General features: G+C 36.0%; 3 protein-coding genes and 1 pseudogene across 4 annotated transcripts; 3 read left to right on the top strand and 1 right to left on the bottom strand.

Annotated features, from left to right (window-relative positions):
- Nucleotides 1-952: 952 nt before the first annotated feature.
- On the top strand, nucleotides 953-1,865 carry LOC104783986 (precursor of CEP9 pseudogene; annotated as a pseudogene). The gene has a single exon (XR_015596171.1). The product of XR_015596171.1 is annotated as a precursor of CEP9 pseudogene (transcript).
- A 379-nt stretch (nucleotides 1,866-2,244) lies between these two features.
- Nucleotides 2,245-10,945, bottom strand: LOC104783985 (uncharacterized). The gene is made up of 25 exons (XM_087510477.1): nucleotides 10,691-10,945; nucleotides 10,397-10,537; nucleotides 10,206-10,315; nucleotides 9,940-10,105; nucleotides 9,749-9,849; nucleotides 9,579-9,651; nucleotides 9,339-9,474; nucleotides 9,089-9,249; nucleotides 8,853-8,977; nucleotides 8,664-8,763; nucleotides 8,403-8,499; nucleotides 8,204-8,255; nucleotides 8,012-8,113; nucleotides 7,793-7,939; nucleotides 7,555-7,717; nucleotides 6,957-7,187; nucleotides 6,718-6,872; nucleotides 6,126-6,254; nucleotides 5,901-6,018; nucleotides 5,626-5,821; nucleotides 5,310-5,421; nucleotides 5,074-5,228; nucleotides 3,378-4,758; nucleotides 3,051-3,245; nucleotides 2,245-2,945 (listed from the first exon to the last, which is right to left on the bottom strand). Exons 2-25 carry the CDS (start codon nucleotides 10,530-10,532, stop codon nucleotides 2,469-2,471), a joined length of 4,818 nt encoding a protein of 1,605 aa, XP_087366603.1. The 5' UTR covers nucleotides 10,533-10,537; nucleotides 10,691-10,945; the 3' UTR covers nucleotides 2,245-2,468.
- A 290-nt stretch (nucleotides 10,946-11,235) lies between these two features.
- On the top strand, nucleotides 11,236-12,289 carry LOC104780884 (uncharacterized). The gene has a single exon (XM_010505424.2). It carries the CDS (start codon nucleotides 11,286-11,288, stop codon nucleotides 12,135-12,137), a length of 852 nt encoding a protein of 283 aa, XP_010503726.1. The 5' UTR covers nucleotides 11,236-11,285; the 3' UTR covers nucleotides 12,138-12,289.
- Nucleotides 12,290-14,141: 1,852 nt separating this feature from the next.
- Nucleotides 14,142-14,866, top strand: LOC104780883 (uncharacterized). Its single transcript, XM_010505423.2, has one exon. It carries the CDS (start codon nucleotides 14,178-14,180, stop codon nucleotides 14,727-14,729), a length of 552 nt encoding a protein of 183 aa, XP_010503725.1. The 5' UTR covers nucleotides 14,142-14,177; the 3' UTR covers nucleotides 14,730-14,866.
- The last annotated feature ends 2,660 nt before the right edge of the window (nucleotides 14,867-17,526 follow it).

Below are 17,526 nucleotides of genomic sequence, written 5' to 3'. Positions count from 1 at the left end.
AAAGGTCAATTAGAAATATCTTTTGTCAAATCATTAGTGTTCTTTAAACTCGTGTGATATTAAAATAGTCTTTCGTTTGAAACACATTTCTGTGGTGGCTAAAGGGCGGCTCTTCTTAGCCTTTGATTTCATGTTAAACAATGAACCGATTAATTTGAATACTATTTTAAAATTTCAAACCAAATGTAGTTATTTCCATCGTTAAAAAAACTTTCGGAATACAAATATGTGTTGTATATTCAACAATGGAGCACTACGGGAGGTTTAGGACCGACTTTGAAATATTGTATATTAATTTCACCTTCAACAAAAATAGCAATCTACCAATATATTGGAATCTCCTTTACACAGGCTATATTGATCGTCCATTGATAGTCCATTATAGCATTTTCTATTTACATTTAACCACGAGCAGCGAAATAAAAATGCGTGCCCACTTGTTATTAATGTGTTTGAATAGATTTTATACTATTTGCATCATTGCGTGTGAAAATGGAGAATTCAATAACGAACTATGTCAAAGTAGCTAGATGCTAGTAATGTCGACATACGAACGTTGATCGATTGCTAATAATTTTTTTAAAATCATCATCAAGTTATCATCTCTTCCATTTTGATGAAATTTTACATTGATATCAACAATAAAAAAATTTATCGTCTCTTTAAATTTATTTTTAGATAAACAAGAAACGTATAATTTCATAAAAATATAAACGTGACAATGTTTTTTGGAACTGAATATTCATTTTAGAACAAAGCCCTTCAAATTAACGGTCTTGATATTATTATATGACTACTTTGTAGTATTATCAATACTATTAAATTGATAGACAGACGGTCCAAAATCAATCAATGTGGCCATTGTGCACACATTTTTAATTTAATGAACAGCAACATAGCAATCTCATGGCACTATAAATACAATCTCTTATGGGGCATTCTTACTCCAAATTTCAGCACAAACTACTCATACATACAAACTCCTAAACCTTACTTCGAAATCCACAAAAAGAACAAGAACATGAAACTAATCACTATCAGTGTGACTATTCTCGTGATCTCGATGGTATTAGCTCAAACAGCAACAACCACTGAAGCAAGAAAGTTGAGGAAAACAAAAGATCAAGATCATTTTAAAGCTGGATCTGCAGAAAAATCCGTGCCTAATTCTCCAGGAAACAGCCTTGGTGTGCGACATAAAAAAGGTAAGACCAATGTTGAAGGGTTTCAAGATGACTTCAAGCCCACGGAAGGAAGAAAGTTGCAGAAAACGAACGGTGAAGTTCATTTAAAAACCGGATCAACAGACGATTTCGCGCCTACTTCCCCAGGACACAGCCCCGGGGTGGGGCATAAGAAAGGAAATGCCAATGTTGAAAAGTTTAAAGATGACTTCAAACCCACGGAAGAAACCAACGGTCAGAATCACTTCAAAACAGGATCTACGGACGATTTTGCACCTACTTCTCCGGGAAACAGTCCTGGGATAGGCCACAAGAGAGGGAATGGGAATGTTAAGGGGTCTAAAGATGACTTGGCACCCACGGAAGAAAGACATTTCAAAACTGGAACCACGGATGATTTCGCACCTACTTCTCCAGGAAACAGTCCTGGGATGGGACATAAGAAAGGAGATGACTTCAAACCCACAACACCAGGACATAGCCCCGGGATTGGTCATGCTGTCAAGAACGACGAACCTACAGCTTAGAAAAGATTTAATAGTTTATAGCTTTATTTAATATATTGTTTTACAGTATGTATTTTTTTTTTAATTATTGTATACCATATTATACCATTTGTAATACTCTATGATTGATAGATTCATAATTCTAGATCATGAATAAAATTTAAGATTAATACTCGTTTTTTCGTACCATCTAAAACTCTTTGTTTTCTTCACATCAATTTGCATGTTGATTGTTAATAATAATGATTTTTAATACTGAATAGATCATGATCATCAATGATGAGCTTCTTAATATTTGCTGCCTACCATGAGGTAAATTAGAGTTCAAAAGCAAGTGAATTTCTCTCTCAATAAGTACGTTCAGATTTATTAATACATTAGATAAGAGCTTCCGGGACAACAAAACTTGAGATTTGAGGTCTAAAAATCTAAAGATTTCCTTTTTTGTTGTTGTCAAGCAAGGTCTAAAGATTTACATATTAGGTAAAAAAACAGCTTTGTTCTTTTTGTTTGCCAGTACTTCATAAAATTGAGAGAGTACATATGACGTAAAATTGAACAAAAGAAAATGAAAGATAACCTGGTGGGCAAAGAAGAGTGACGTTACAAATTGTATTAGCCACGTATGGAAAATAAACAGATACAAATAATCAAATCATATACACACGAATGAACAGAAAACAAACCCCACAAAATCGATGAATAGTTCTAACATGTAATAACTAGTTTGAAATTTGCTTGATGTTAATTGAATCAACTGTGATAACGTTTATAACCTTTAGCCGAACGGTGTGGATACAGGTGCCGGTCCAGCGAGTGCATCAGACCGTTTAATGCTTCCCATACCACAAATGATACAACCGGGTGAAGAAAGAGCAGCAAACTTCGCACCACATAGATCACAAACATCGTATCCAATAGTTGATAACCTGCTGAGCGTAGCTGAGCATAACTGAGAAGGATCTTCGAGAGGGTCGATGGATTTGTTCGATGTGCCTCTCTGGACACAGAGATCGACTAGTCCTCTTAGTTCTTCTTGCTTGCTCGCTGGTGCCTTTGATAAAAGAAGTTCCAGCATCTGCTTCGAGTAGCCATAGTTTTGGACTTCCATGTTTCTTTTGATTGCAGTGCGTATGCAGTTTATGCGGTGCTTTGCTAGTAGTGGCAGGGAAGCAAGATGCCTTGAAAGTCTAGCCATTTCGTCCTTTGCGCTTAATGCGCTCGCGCCTTGGACTCTTTGTAGCCTCAAGATTTCCTGCAAATGGGAGAGAGGAGAAAGAAACATTGATAAGATGATTCTATCTTTTCGAGCAGAACTTTTTACTTTCTATTAAGAGGGAGATATATGAGAGTTAGTTACCCGAAGGAGAGTTACGGCTATCTTGTATTGAGCACAAATAGTGGCTTGAGCTTTGATATCTGCTCCACGTGATTGATCTTTAGCCAGAGCCAAGAATGCTTCGTCGAAGCAAGAAAGTGCATCTGGAAGCTGGTTTTGTTCGAGATGGGCAAGTCCAGTCTTGAAACAAATCGGAGCTGCAGCTCCACGTGGAACCTGAGAGTAGTAATCATAGGGGAGAAAGCAACAGTGAGATTTCTGTGTCGCATTGTATCTAGAATGTAATTTCAGGACATTGGCAAGTTGAGTTGCATGCAAACACATAGGACAAATCAAATACACATTTACCTGTCCAGGACGAACTGATGCAGGAGGCGATTGAGGCTGTCCAGGAGGCTTCCCAGAATCACCGGTATTTGGAACTCCAAGAACGCTCAGGTCAAGAGGCTGTGTAGAAACCGGAACCTGGTTTGGCCCCTGGGTCTGACCAGGATACTGTTGAGGAACACCACCATCAGGAAGTCCAACAGTCTGAAATGGAGCACCCGGTTGTTGACTTGCCTGTTGAGGATACTGTTGAGGAACGCCACCATCGGGAAGACCAATATCAGGCAGAGGAGTATTATTTGCTTGATTTGAAACACCCTGTGCAGCTTGAGCAGCTTGATCCATTTTCGAAAGATAAGTGCCAGGAGGAGGCAATGTCTTGGCAACCTCAACCGATGGGATTGTGTTTTGGAAAAAGTCTTCCGGTATTGGCGCGGCTACACCAGATGGAGGTGGTTGAGAAACTGGTTGAGGTTGCTGTGTCCATGAGCCCATCGCGAAAGGATCAACAGGAGCAGATGCAGAACTCGGAGCAGCTGTAGTTGCAGCTGTTGAGGAAGAAGGCTGGCTTAATATCTGACCCAAATCCTGGGATCCAGCACTAATTGATTTTGTTCTACTCATTCCTAAGCCTAGCCCATCTCCGAGTTTAAATGTTTTAGCAGCTTCTTTAAGCTTATTGACGTCCACAGTGGTGGATGTTGGCTTTTCTCGTATTCTAATTTGCAGCTTCTTAGTTTTTGGCACACCTTCCTCGTCACTGCTGCTGCCATCACCAGCAGCACCATACATTGTTTTCTTGAATTCCTCAGCAGCCTTTGCCTGTTCATCAGCTACGTTTTGTTTTCCAAGGGATTCCAGACCCATCAACGAACTGGATTCACCAGCAGGAAGTGCCAAAGGTTTATCCGATACAGGTTTACCCAACAAACTAAGCCCTCCAGGTTTAGAAACTAAGCTGTCTTCTTTAATTTCCACAACATTAACTCTACCTTTGACACATCCCAAGTATACACCAATATGATCAGCTACTATTGAGGGGATGGTTCCATCTTCGTTCTTCATATATGGCATTACTTCCCCAGCAAGCTCCCACTTAGGTATGCTCTTCATGTCGGTTGGAGTCTTGATTTCCCAGTTGCCACCACCCCATTCTGGTCCTTTTGGAACCATACTCTCAGCTGCAAAATTAGCAAAAATTCCCTGGGTCCATCCTGTAGACCGTACTCGTAAAATCCTTTCACAATATCGTCTCAACTCGGGATCTCCGCTTTCTTCTTCCAATTTCTGGGCAAGACGACGCATAGCACTAGGGTTGAGGTGGCATATGAAAAGATCTAGCATGCTCTCGTAGTCGGCTATTACTTCAAAAGTTTCCTTTGCGCTATCAAATTGACCATATCTACAGTACCAAATGTCCAAAGTAGTTAGATAACTGAACCTTGCCAGAAACATTTCCATGAGAAACTAGCATAGAGATGAAATGTAGGTACAAGGATCAAGAAGTGTTATATCTAAGTTCCAACTAACTATAGATAGTGACTGGGGAGGCGGTAAAAAGATACACTTGAGATTAACTTTTCAAGGTCCAGTTCATGATGCCCTAAAACTCCCACATATATTAGTTCGACAGAAAATGAGGTTGAATAGGCCGTCCAACAGTAACTAACTATATTTTTTAGATGCTACATATGTCCTGCACGGAAAGTTTACTTACTTGATACAGGCATATCCGAGCTGCCGGAACCTCTGGAACAAAAGAGAAGTTGGAGGACATTTTGGATAGTCTCTAGAACGCAAGAACTCGTCCTTTAAAACCGACAATGCCGTGGAGAACCGAAGAGCGTTTATCGCATATGCACAACGCAATACCTAATTTTCTTGAAACAGTTTAATTAATAACACATCTTCTGGGTGAGAGTTCTGGTCATAAAATCTACCAACTCGACTCACCTGGTTGAATTGAGGGCCTGCTTGAGCTAGTGATACAGCGAGATCTCCACATACTGGAGTGCTTCTGGCAAGAATATCAAGAGATTTTGGAGTAATTCGCAAACTATCAAACCTGCATCCAATATATAAAAATATAATAAAGAAGCTAATATAGTTAGCATGGGATGGGGCCAACAAAGATAGCTAGGAAAGAGACAAAAAAAACTCATCGATGTATATCCTGCACACCAATTCCAAAGTATCGACATCGGACATTATATATACATATAACAAATTTTAAACGTGTAAGAGAAGAAAAAAGGGAAAGGGGTGTAACCTTGTTGTTATTTGATACATTATTTCAGAAAGGTCTATTTTCTGTTCAAATGTTTGTTGCATTGTAGAAAATCCGATTAAAAGCGGTTCAAGTAGCCCAACAAGACAGCTCTTGATTTCAATCCCCTTTTTCTGCTTCGGACTTATATCAGTGGGATTAGCAAGCAATAGGCGGTCATTCAAGGCACCAACTAAGGCTGCGTTGAAGAGGATAACTTTAAGAGAATGAAATACAGAAAATCACCTTAAACATATAGAGAACCAAGATATGCTTACCTGCATACGGTGTACTTATAGAAAGAATGGTCCTAACTTTGCCATCCCAGCCAAGTAAACACACAGCAGTTGTTGTAGAAAAGAGTAAGGCAGGCCCAACCCATAGAAGAGATCTAAAGTTCGCATAAGTTAAGGTTTTCAAATTATCAATGAGCATAAAAATAAATAGCGTTAACATATAATGCGCATGATTGAAAGGAAAGATAGATAGTTTAATCAGGATATTGATGGTAGTCCTCTATCATGTTTTGTCGAACTGCTTGCCAATATATCAAAATCTGCAGACACCATCAGCACCCTTTGGGTTGTTAATATCCCTGCGACATATCCTCGAGGTGTTTCTTGCCATTGAACCTGTACATTTTGAGACAACAATAGAACTAATTCAGGGGGAAAGAATACTTTGGGGATCTAAAAAAAATTCTAAAAATTTCTACATAATACAAAAGTTGATTGACCAAAATTTCAGGAACAATTATATCATTGACCCCTCTCGAATTAATCAATTATTTACGGCAATAGAACAGCTAACACCAACACGACGAGTCATTTTCCTGTTATTATTAAGTTCTGAACGAGATAATTTTACTTTAAAAGATAACTGGCCAGGTGTAAGCCACATCAAAGGGTAAGGAATAATACGACTGCATTTACTGGGCTGGTCACAGAATCAGAAACTAAATATCAAAAGTTTATTTGGCCGAGAATTCTACGGAACTATTACACTACTAGTAAACAGTACGAGTAATAACAGATGTTGCAGTCTGCCTGTACCAGCAATCAGGAGAACATTCATGTTTTGTAGGGATTTTCATACCTGAAGAGCTATTTCATGTTTCTTCAACTTGATGGACTTTCGTCCCTCGCCTTGTGTTGAAATATAATGACCATCTGAAGCTGAGAGACGATAGCCCTGAAACAACTTTGCCAACCCAATTTGGGTTCCATTACAAGCAAACATCAGAGTGGACTCTGTAATTTAAAGAGACATCAGTTAGCGATGGCATGGTCCCATTGATAAGTAATTTTCAAGAATGAGTTTATCTGATGCAACACCTATCGGTGTGGAAAAAACACGATCGACTTCTGTCTCAAACAAGAATTGTTGTGGACCCTGAATTCCAGAAACATTCGTCTCCTTGGTTTGCTTCTCTTCAGATAATAGATTCTTCTCATTCTCTTCTATTGTGGTAAGTTTTGGGAGGATATACATAGACAGTCCTGTCTTATCCTCGTCAAGAATTGCAAATTGATCGTCATTTGGGCCAATAAAGGCAGCATCACAACCTGCATAACAAAAGGTAAGCTTTGAGGTTAGTCCTCTCTTGTTCGTTTACACATTCAGAGACACAGGAAAACGAAAAGGATGAACGCCTTAAATAATTCTAATCTTGCATCTCTTTCAAGTCAATAGAAAACTTATTGAAACCTTCAGCATCCTTGATTGTTAGTCTCTAGGGTAAACAGCAGTAGACCCTAGCATCTATCTCAGTAGAAAGACCACCAACTGTTTTATAGCATACATTGTACCTCTGGTATATCTAAATGATTGGATGCAGTATGATACCACTTACTGTTTTCAAAAACTACAAATTCTAAGGCAGGATAGAAAGTTCTTTTAAGAGTAGCAAGGGAATCCAATGTTTAGACAAACCTTTAGCAGTGCTTCCTTTGCTATTAGGCAGCTGAGAACCTGTATTTTCCCAGTAAAGCACAACTTCATTCGTAGCACCACTGAATTCAAAGACAACCAGAAAGAGGTGCCTTTTACGACTGTAAACAATGTGCTTCGAATGATATTCTACATTTCCGGGAATCTGGAACAAAAAAAAGGTACTTTAAGTAAAAGGAAACCAGTAATTGAAATGCGATCACATGATATCAGATAATACCGATGTGTACAGCTTCTTGTAGATGTTGTCCGTTCCAGAACAGAGATTGTGTGCCATGAGGTTAAGGCCCTCGATATAAAAGGCTCTAATAGGATAATGTAGAACTCTATTTGGCTTATTGAAGAAATTCAGCTCCAAATGAAATGGCTGTCAATAATCAAATCAGTTAGGCCTAAAACAGATATTACAGAAAATAAGCTCTAAACAACAGTTACATGCCTGGCAAACAGGAATGTCTTTAAGTTGATCCTTTGTATCCACGACGGTAATAAGGGGTAACCTTGATATTGGTGCAGTTTTGGCATGGCCCTCCATAAAATGCTGTAAGGATTAAGTCATGGACTTAGCTAAAAATAATTCCTAATAATAAAACAAACATAATGTCTAAGAAAGAAGGTAAAACAGTCATACACTGTACAAAAACGCCTTCCGTGCAATATCTGAAATTGTTAGCTGACTCTGGCTGCAGAAAAGTAATAGAGTGAATGAAGCAGATGAAATATGAAAAGCGTGAGTCATTCGGTAAGGAATTCACGGCATATTCACACCACATGATAGAAATTTTTTTTACGAAATTTCCAACCCTAATTGCATGAGAATATCCACCTACCCCTTGTGATGATGCTCTTGTAGCAGAGCTTGGAGTTGATGCTCGGCTAAAATTCCAGAGGAACCCATCGATGAAAGCTTTTCCTTTAGAACAGAAGCTGTTAATCACTTCAAATGTTAGAAACCAGGATATTGACACCAAACATCTCTGGCCGAACCCACAACCCTTGTTGTTAACAGAAGATTGGCGACTCTCAAGAGACACATCCATACAGCTTAAGAAGAGTATCACTTGTTATGTTCAAATAAAATTTGTGTTCACCTGAAGATCCCCTAGCACTTTGCAGAACTGCAAAGAGCTGCTTCCTTCCTTCCCTAGTCTGAGCTGCTCGATTTTGAGTGTTTTCATTACCCGCCATGTTCTGTATAAAAATCCAGTATGTCAAAGACAGAACCCACACTTCTACTTAAGCGAGGAATGCCAATAGGAAGTTAAATGAATATTCTTAACTGCAAAAATCAAAGCTGCTAAGTTCAGCTTTGGGTGAACTTCTATAGTTTTGATTCGTGGTAAAGGGTAAACAGCTTCCCCACCCTGTTGAGAGAGAATTCTAGGAATGTCTATCGATTCCATAGCTGAAAAGAAAAACAATAAAAAGGATAGTGCTACAATGCGTAATCAAAGTTTCCAAACCAAATAATGGAAATGAGGAAAGACATCTCCTCTTTAAGAGACAACAGACTTACCAGCAGGCTCAAAAAAGTTTGTTTGTGTTGAAGGCCTGTTGGGATTGATTATAACCCGTGTCTTCCACACTTGAAGAGATCCATCCTTGGACACAGTGACAAGTACACGCAACATAGGAAGCCAGGAAATAGAAGTAATGGGTTGCGAACCCACTTGAGTTCTGCAGTTGTTCCAATATAAAACAAACAGGAACGAATTATTATGAGAAAAAAAAAAGGGACAGCAATATCACAACGAAAAATGACTTACATTCCAATCATGTTAGGTCTTTCAGTTGAAACATCCCATGCTAAAAGTGTACCCCTCCTATCTCCAACAAAAATCCATTCTAGTGTTGGGTGAAAAGCAAACGAACTAGCGCCAATGAGTTTAATAGTATTATCAACTGCGAGGATAACAAAGAACTGGTTTAAGTGGTAGCTATCGCTCAGGATAAACCAGGTGAAAAGAATAAAGACAATGAGATATATGAGATCCTCCTATACTCACGCTGTAATGTATAATGAACAGCATAAGTATGAATGTTATAAGCTCGTATCAACCCCTCTGCATATGCTACATACTGAAACGACACAACGTTGAACAAAGAAGTTAACCATATATACAACAAAGTCAGATTCCACTCACCAAGATGGAAAAATGAGGATGTTATATCATACCAGGACAGGAAGCCGAGGGTGACAAGCAATGTTGACAATTGGTTTCTTCAGGTCTGTCTTAATCTTTGTTGGAGCTCTTCCACCTTCAACAGTTCCAACAACTACAACAAAGAATAATAAAAAGGAAATCAGAAAAATAACACCCACTCGTACACCTAAATATAATAAAACTAAGAAACGATTAACCAAACCTGTAACACTCATTCTTTTTGGGAATCCAAAAAACACAACAGGTTGGAGTGGCGTAACAGCAAGATGAACTTCTGTATCCGAGGAAATGTGCTCACTCCTCTTCTCCGGTGAATGCAAGACACAAGTCTGCTCCGTCTCAAAATCACATGACCTAATTGTACAATCCTAAACGATCCACAAACATTAAATCAGTTAAAAAAAACGCTGATCACCAAAGCTAAAACTAGTATTCCAAATCTCTATATAGCATTTTGAAGAGATTAACCTCAAGAATGGCAACAACAGCATTGCTGCTAGTAGGACTATACAACATTTTAACAGCTGGAGATCCAATGTCAATGGATGCGATCTTACACCCCGTCAATGCATCAAATTCTGCAAACCAATAGGTCTTTCATTCAACATCGAAACATCACAACTATGAAACTTCATAATTAATCGCGGAGATATCTATACCCATGATGTGAGAGCCAACGGCAACAGCGATTACAGCCTGAGTCGGATGAAACGCCGCCGTATGAGGTTGCAGCGGCTTGCTCACACCGCGGCCAACGTGGCGTAGATCCAGATGCTGCACCGTAGCCCACTCCATAACTCCTGAAAGACAAAGTCCAGTTCATAATCGTCGCAATTACGATTTAGATCGATCAAGAGAACGAGAGAAGCTGATATAACAAAGATTACTGATCTGAGAAATTTTCAAAATTGGAAAATTCGTTGATAGCTTCAACTGTTCATTTTTGCTTTTACCTGCTCCTCTTAGATCCGTATAGAGATCACGAGTTCATCAATTTGCTTCTTCAAATCTGATGCTTAACACACGAAGGTTTTTTAGAAAACAGAGTGAGATCGAACGGGAAGAAGATCAGAATAATCAATAGATTTATTTAACCGGTTGAAAAAAGGTAGACGACGAAGACGAACATCGAACCAAAAAAAAATGTCAAATTTTTGGGTCGGGTTGTTCGGATCTCTCTTTCCGCTTCGGGTCTTTCGGGTGGTCCTTTCTCTAACTAGTAAACGACGCCGTTGTTTAACACCCTCCAAATTTTAATAAATGGGCCTAAATGGGCTTTAATAGTTCTTTGATAAAGTCTTTTTTTTTTTTTTTTTTCACTTTAAGAAATTTCTTTTCGAATTTTGAAGAGATAATATTTACAAAAGACTGTTGACAAAAAAAAAAAAAAAAACATTTGTTAAACGATCTTCGTTATATTTTTTAACCTAAAAAAATTAAATAAAAAAGGTTAAATCCTTATATATATAAACTGATATAGTCGTCTCTCGTTATGGCCATTTTCTAAATACACACTCATCACAAATTTTCCTTTCTTTCCCTTAAACGATGAAAACCTCCATCGTCCTTTTATTGGCAGCTCTCCTCTGCCTTGTCGCTTTTCCGACCACAACCGTCGGAAAATATTGGCCGAACGAAGGAGGATGGCCACATCCGTCAAAAGTCTCCAGAAACGAGATGACGTTTTTGAACACTCTCCATAGTATCAGCTATGGAGATTCCAAAGTGTGGAAATGTACTTATAGCAATGGATCTGCTCCAGCTATTTCTATTTCTCCATCAACGCCGTTTCCGACAGTACCATCAACACCTTCAACTCCATCAACACCTTCCCCTTCACCTCCAGCTCCCAAAAAGTCTCCACCGCCACCAACACCGTCTCCTCCGCCTCCAGCTCCTAAAAAATCTCCACCGCCACCAACACCGTCTCTTCCACCTCCAACGCCGAAGAAGTCTCCCTCTACGCCTTCAACACCACCTCCAGCACCCAAGAAGACTCCATCTACGCCTTCAACACCGTCTCTTCCACCTCCAACGCCCAAGAAGTCCCCATCTACGCCTTCAACACCGTCTCTTCCACCTCCAGCGCCCAAGAAGTCTCCATCTCACCCACCAAGTGATGATCACTCGTCATCTCCATCAAATCCACCTCCGAGTAGCCATCATCATAATCAGAATCCATGGGAATACATCTCCAGCTGTTGGAGAAACATGGGACCTGTTGGGATGTGTCGGATGCAGATGGAAGCCAGTTACTTCACGAGGTTGTTCCGTGTTAGTGACTATTGTTGCAACCTTGTTGTCAACATGAAAAATGAATGCGACGATGTCGCTTGGGGATTCTTCAATGATCCATTCTTTGTTCCTCTTGTTCGTTACACTTGCCATGTTACATGCTAGTTTGTCTGTTTTTTCTTGATTAATTAGGGTTTTTCTTCTTTGATAATTTATTTCTTGTTTTGGTTCGTTTAGTCATGCAATATTGGTTGCCGTTCATATCTAATGAACGATCTTTTGTCAAAGTTTAATTAATGAATCTCTTTCTTTTTCTTTTTGTTGCTTGTGTTTGCAAATAATAAAGAAAAAAAAATCAGTCACCAAAAGATTCAATTGCATTAATCTCAAAAGATTCACGACGAACGGTGAGATGGTTTAGAAAATGATTTTTTGGACTTGATCGAAAAGATCGTTAGGAAAGATAGGAAACTGTTGTATCATATCGATTTCGACGCAATCACTTTTTTGGTTACATCCGTTTTTTTTAAAGTATATCAGGTCCTCAATAAAAAGACCTATTCTACAATCAGAAGAGCGTGATCTTCTAGTTGTGAAATTTAATCGAATATTCTGGGAAAGAATAATTAAGAAGACGAAATAGATTACGATTTGAACGTTTCTTTTCCTTTTTATTCGTGACTTTTTTATATTTTAATATACTCAGTATAATTAAACTTTTTTGTTTACTTTATCGCAAATCACCTAAATTATTTACCAAAATAAAAGTAATTATTCAAACTTGGGGATAAATTCCAACAAAGATAAAAAATAATTAAACAACATTTACCAAAATAATTTGAATACAAATCGGACTAAGAAAGTGCCTCTCTCTCTCCCATCGCAACGGCTGTACGTCCTCAGTATCCTTTTCTTACCACTTAGAACCGCTGAAGACAACTATATTGCATGATAACAAATTTTAACGTCTAAAAAATTTATCGTCATGGTGTATGCTCTCGTCTAGTCGTCTGACCCGTAAGCTGACACATAGACGGCTGCATGGACACTTTTCTAATACATTTGTTTTAAAGGCAGCATTACGTATATAGCACGTACTACGGCGAACAAAATGATGGCATAATATAACCATGACAACACCAGAGAGTAAGTTCGCTATGATATATACATAAGACGACCATTTTAAGGTGTGGCCTCCGGGTTTGGCTTTGAGATGTAGTCTAGCTTAAGTTAATATTTGTCCAGTTTGGGATCCATAATATCATCCTTTAATTTGTCATAGCAGATATTCTGACTTTCGAACACTTCGACAACAAATCTCATCCAAATTTTGAGGATCACAAGTCGACACGGCCTTAGAAATATGTGGAGTCCAGTGGAGTAAAATAATTATTGTATTGCAATCTTATTGTCAACATGAAAAATAATGCGACGGCGTTATTTGATGATTCACATCACGTCTTTTTTGCACCAACTAGTTTCTTGATATGTTTTCTCTTAGATAAAGGTTGTTCTTGTTCTTGATTTATGTTAAGTCAGCAAATAATAAAGAAAGTTTATTTACCAATAAATACAATCACATTCAGTTTACGTGAGATCGTATAAAGATAAAGATTTTCGGACTTTAAAAGATAATTAGGAAAAAGCAAATTGTTGTCTCATATATATAACGATCTCGGTACAATCTCTCTTTCTGTTGTTATCGGATTATAATTTATAACTCTTAATTAAACTGTAAGCATAAAACTCTCTAATCAACAGAGTTGGATCTTCTTGTTGGATTTTATAGAATATTCGGGAAGACGAAGTAATTTTGAATGTTTCTTTTCTTTATTACTTGTGACTTGTAAAAAAAAATTTAGCTGACAAATTTCCCTAATAAACCTTATCCTTATGGCAAATTAAATCACCTTACAATCTTTTATTTGATTTTATTCATATTGATCGTTGAGAAAACATCATTTTGAAATATTTTTATTAATTATACAAACACGAGATAATGGTTGCAACAATTCAGTTTTTAAAGATTATAACTGCTACAACATTTTCGTAGTATATATATACAAATTCCATCTTCATCTTCATATATATATATATTACTTTAAAATAAAATAATAAAAAGGTCTATATATACGAATCCATACATTCTCACTCATTTTTCTTTATACGCTCATAAAAAAATCTTTGTGTTCCATCGCCTTAGCCATGAAGAGCGTCATGATCATTGTAGCTCTACTATGCCTTGTCTCTCTCCCAAACCTTACCGTCGGAAAGAAACCATGGCCTATGCCGTCCGATCTAGCCAACCACAATGGCAACTTCGGTGAATCTAAGGTTGGTTGGGCTTGTTCCTCCTCCTCAGACCCCAACGCTCCTCCTTCACCTCCAGGCTCGTTCCCTAACATCCCTAAAATCCCTGGAATACCAAACATCCCTGGTATCCCGGGAATGCCAATAATCCCGGGACTACCTAACATCCCGGGACTTCCGAGTCCTCCTTTCGAGTCTCTTCTCGTGACTCAATCGGGTGAGTTAGAGAAGTGTTTGTCCAAAGGTGGATCGAAAACGAACGAGAAATGTTTCTCGCAAATATTTTCGAGTTGGGCGGAGAACGATTTCGCATTGGACAAAGAGTGTTGTGAGATCGTTGTGAATATGGACAAGAGGTGTCACAGCCATCTTCAGATGATGTTTAAGAGTCATTTCTTTGCTCCCCTCCTTCAATATTCTTGTCACATCAAGCACGCCAAGAACTAAGCACGTCTTCCGTTTTGTTTTGTTTTTTTCTTATATTTTAAAGTTATGTTAGGGTTTTTGTTTTGTCCATTTCTCATGGACAGCTACTTGATTTGTTCGTCGTTTAATTAATAAATTATTTTTTAGTTATAACTTAATTATCTCTTCTGTTACAAATATATTCTCAATTTTAATTGCATGCTCGTAGATCCGCCTGAAATTACGGGGATAAGTTTTGTTGGTATTTTCTGATTCCAATACTTAAACTACTTTTGCCAATTTAAGATTATGGGCTATATAGGTTAACAAAACATATAATAGGGCAGTGTGTGTGGGCTTTTACCGTATCATCCATGAAGTTCGTAAACGTGCGGCTTTATCAATTGAGATGAGCCTGACACTTTAGTTACATACTTATACATGAAATATCTACTAATATAATTGCAATAACTAGAGCACGGTTGAAATTTATTTTATTTATATTGTAATTTTTTTATAAAATATAATTTATGTGATTATTTTTAAAAATTTTTTTGGATAAAATATTATGAAATAAAATCATATGCTAAATATGATGACTTGAAAAAGACAATTATTTTGTAAGTTTTATATTGTTAATGATTCTAGATAAGTACCTGTGCTATAACACTGGTTAAATTTTATTTTATACAAAATTTTGTATATTTTCTATTTTAAAATAATATTTTAATATGTTGTATTAGTTTATGTACGTGAAGTTATTTCAACAATGTATATTCTACCTCATGACTTGAATGTCATTATAAGACATAATGTTGTGAATTTGGTTTTTAAAAAGCGAGTTATTATATTATGATTAATTTAATATATTTTTATACTTTTTGTTTTAATATACTTGGTTTTTTTAAATTCTTTCATATTATGGTGAAATATTATTGACATTGCTATAACAAACCAATTTAGAGTGTTTATAGTTTCTAACTTTAATATCAACTTTCAATTATATTAAAATATTTCAAAATAAATTATTTAAAGTTTATTATATTATATAAAATTAAAAAATTCAACAAAAAGTATGAAATTGAATTTAAATATTCAAATTTTGACCTGTTACTCAGTAAAATTTTTAATTCAATAGATATTATTTTTATAGAATAATATTAATAAAATCGAATATTTTATAGATTGAATCATTTATATTTGTTTTTAAAAATTCAGCTTATGGTATATCCGAAAATAAAACTATTTTTTTAATTATAATAAATAATATGATAATTTATTTGTTTCACAAAATAGACTCATATATAAAAATGAGAGGTGAATTATAATAATAATTAACAAATTAATATGTTAAGTTAGATATCAAAAGATTTTATTTGATGAATAATTTAATTAAAAAAATTAATATGGTAAGTTAGATGATATCAAATAATTCTTTAGAATATTCTCTTTAAGATTTTTGGAAACAATAAATCCAGACTATACAAATAATATAAAACTTAATCTATAACCTATTTGTAACCAACTTATAAAAATTATATACATGTCTACGAAACAATATTGTTTACTTCCTTTTTATTATATAGGGGATTGGAGAAGTATCTATATATATAATAATAAACCCACTTTAGGAGTCAACTTTAATCTAATGGATGAGATTGTTTATATTATTTTTATCTAATGGTTTAAAGTTATTAATGATCCCAACAGTTGCAAGTTTTTTTTCCAAATATTCGTGTTTCTTTGTCGTACCCCGATCTTTTAAAAATTACACCTATTAAGTTTTACTCATTTTCGTGTCACACCTCTATGTTATCATACCTCTATGTTTTCACACCTCTTTGTTTTTATATATATACAGATTTTTATGGACTTGGAAAAGATTTTGTTCTTTGAGAATTATTAATGATCTCAACCTTTGTTAATGATCTTAAAAATTGCAAAGTTTCGGTCCAACAATTATGTTTTTTCGTGGCACCCCAGCTTTCCATATTGGCACCCATTAGTTTTCACACCAATTTGTTTTACACCTCTTTGTTTGTATAAAGTTGCAATGTTTTGATCCAACAATTGTGTTTTTTCGTCGTATCCCTAACTTTCAATATTTGCACTTGTTAGCTTTCACACCTTTTTGTTTCACACCTTTTTGTTTTAGACTTCTTTGTTTTCACACCTTTTTGTTTATATATATATATAGATTTTTATGGACTTTGAAAAGAGTTTATGTTCTTTGAGTATTATTTCACACCTCCAAGGTTTTTAAATTGTGAGTATTATTTTTTTAATTTATTAATCAACATGATTCACTCATCTTAGTTAAAATTTGGATTGTTTTATTTATTGATTCGTTCATCTAACTTTTGTTTGGTGTCGTTTTCCATTTATACCTACATCGATCATCTCTTCCAAATATTAATCTAGGTAATTGATTGTGATTTCTAATTTTTCATAGATTTATATGTTTATATATTATAGTAAACTCACTTTTAGGGTTCAATTTAGATATAACGGATGAGATTATTTTTATTATCTCATCTAACTGTTTAGGTTTGTTAATAATCTTAAAAGTTGCAATATTTTGATCCAACAATTATGTTTTTTCATCGTGCTCTCAGCTTTCAATGTTCACATTTGTTAGTTTTCGCACATTTTTGTTTCACACCTCTTTGTTTATATATATATATATATATATATATATATATATTTATGAACCTTGAAAAATTTTTTTGTTCTTTGAGTATTGTTTAACACCTCCAAATTATAAAATTCTGAGTATTATTTTTTTCAATTTATTAATCAACATTGATTCACTCATCTTTGTTAAAAAATTTGGATTGTT

The sequence above is a fragment of the Camelina sativa genome, chromosome 4 (genome assembly GCF_030686135.1).
Source record: "Camelina sativa cultivar CO46 ecotype springtype chromosome 4, ASM3068613v1".
In the NCBI taxonomy this organism is placed as follows: domain Eukaryota; kingdom Viridiplantae; phylum Streptophyta; class Magnoliopsida; order Brassicales; family Brassicaceae; genus Camelina; species Camelina sativa.
This window is presented reverse-complemented; position numbering and strand designations above follow the sequence as displayed.

What these genes read in the sequence shown, in the direction of transcription:
- LOC104783985 (XM_087510477.1), bottom strand. Translation starts at nt 10,532, where the DNA reads ATGGAGTGGGCTACGGTGCAGCATCTGGATCTACGCCACGTTGGCCGC. An exon ending in AGACCTAACATGATTGGAAT is followed by an intron (nt 9,250 to 9,338) that starts GTAAGTCATTTT and finishes GAACAACTGCAG; the next exon opens with AACTCAAGTGGGTTCGCAAC. An exon ending in AACATGAAATAGCTCTTCAG is followed by an intron (nt 6,255 to 6,717) that starts GTATGAAAATCC and finishes CAAAATGTACAG; the next exon opens with GTTCAATGGCAAGAAACACC.
- LOC104780884 (XM_010505424.2), top strand. Translation starts at nt 11,286, where the DNA reads ATGAAAACCTCCATCGTCCTTTTATTGGCAGCTCTCCTCTGCCTTGTC.
- LOC104780883 (XM_010505423.2), top strand. Translation starts at nt 14,178, where the DNA reads ATGAAGAGCGTCATGATCATTGTAGCTCTACTATGCCTTGTCTCTCTC.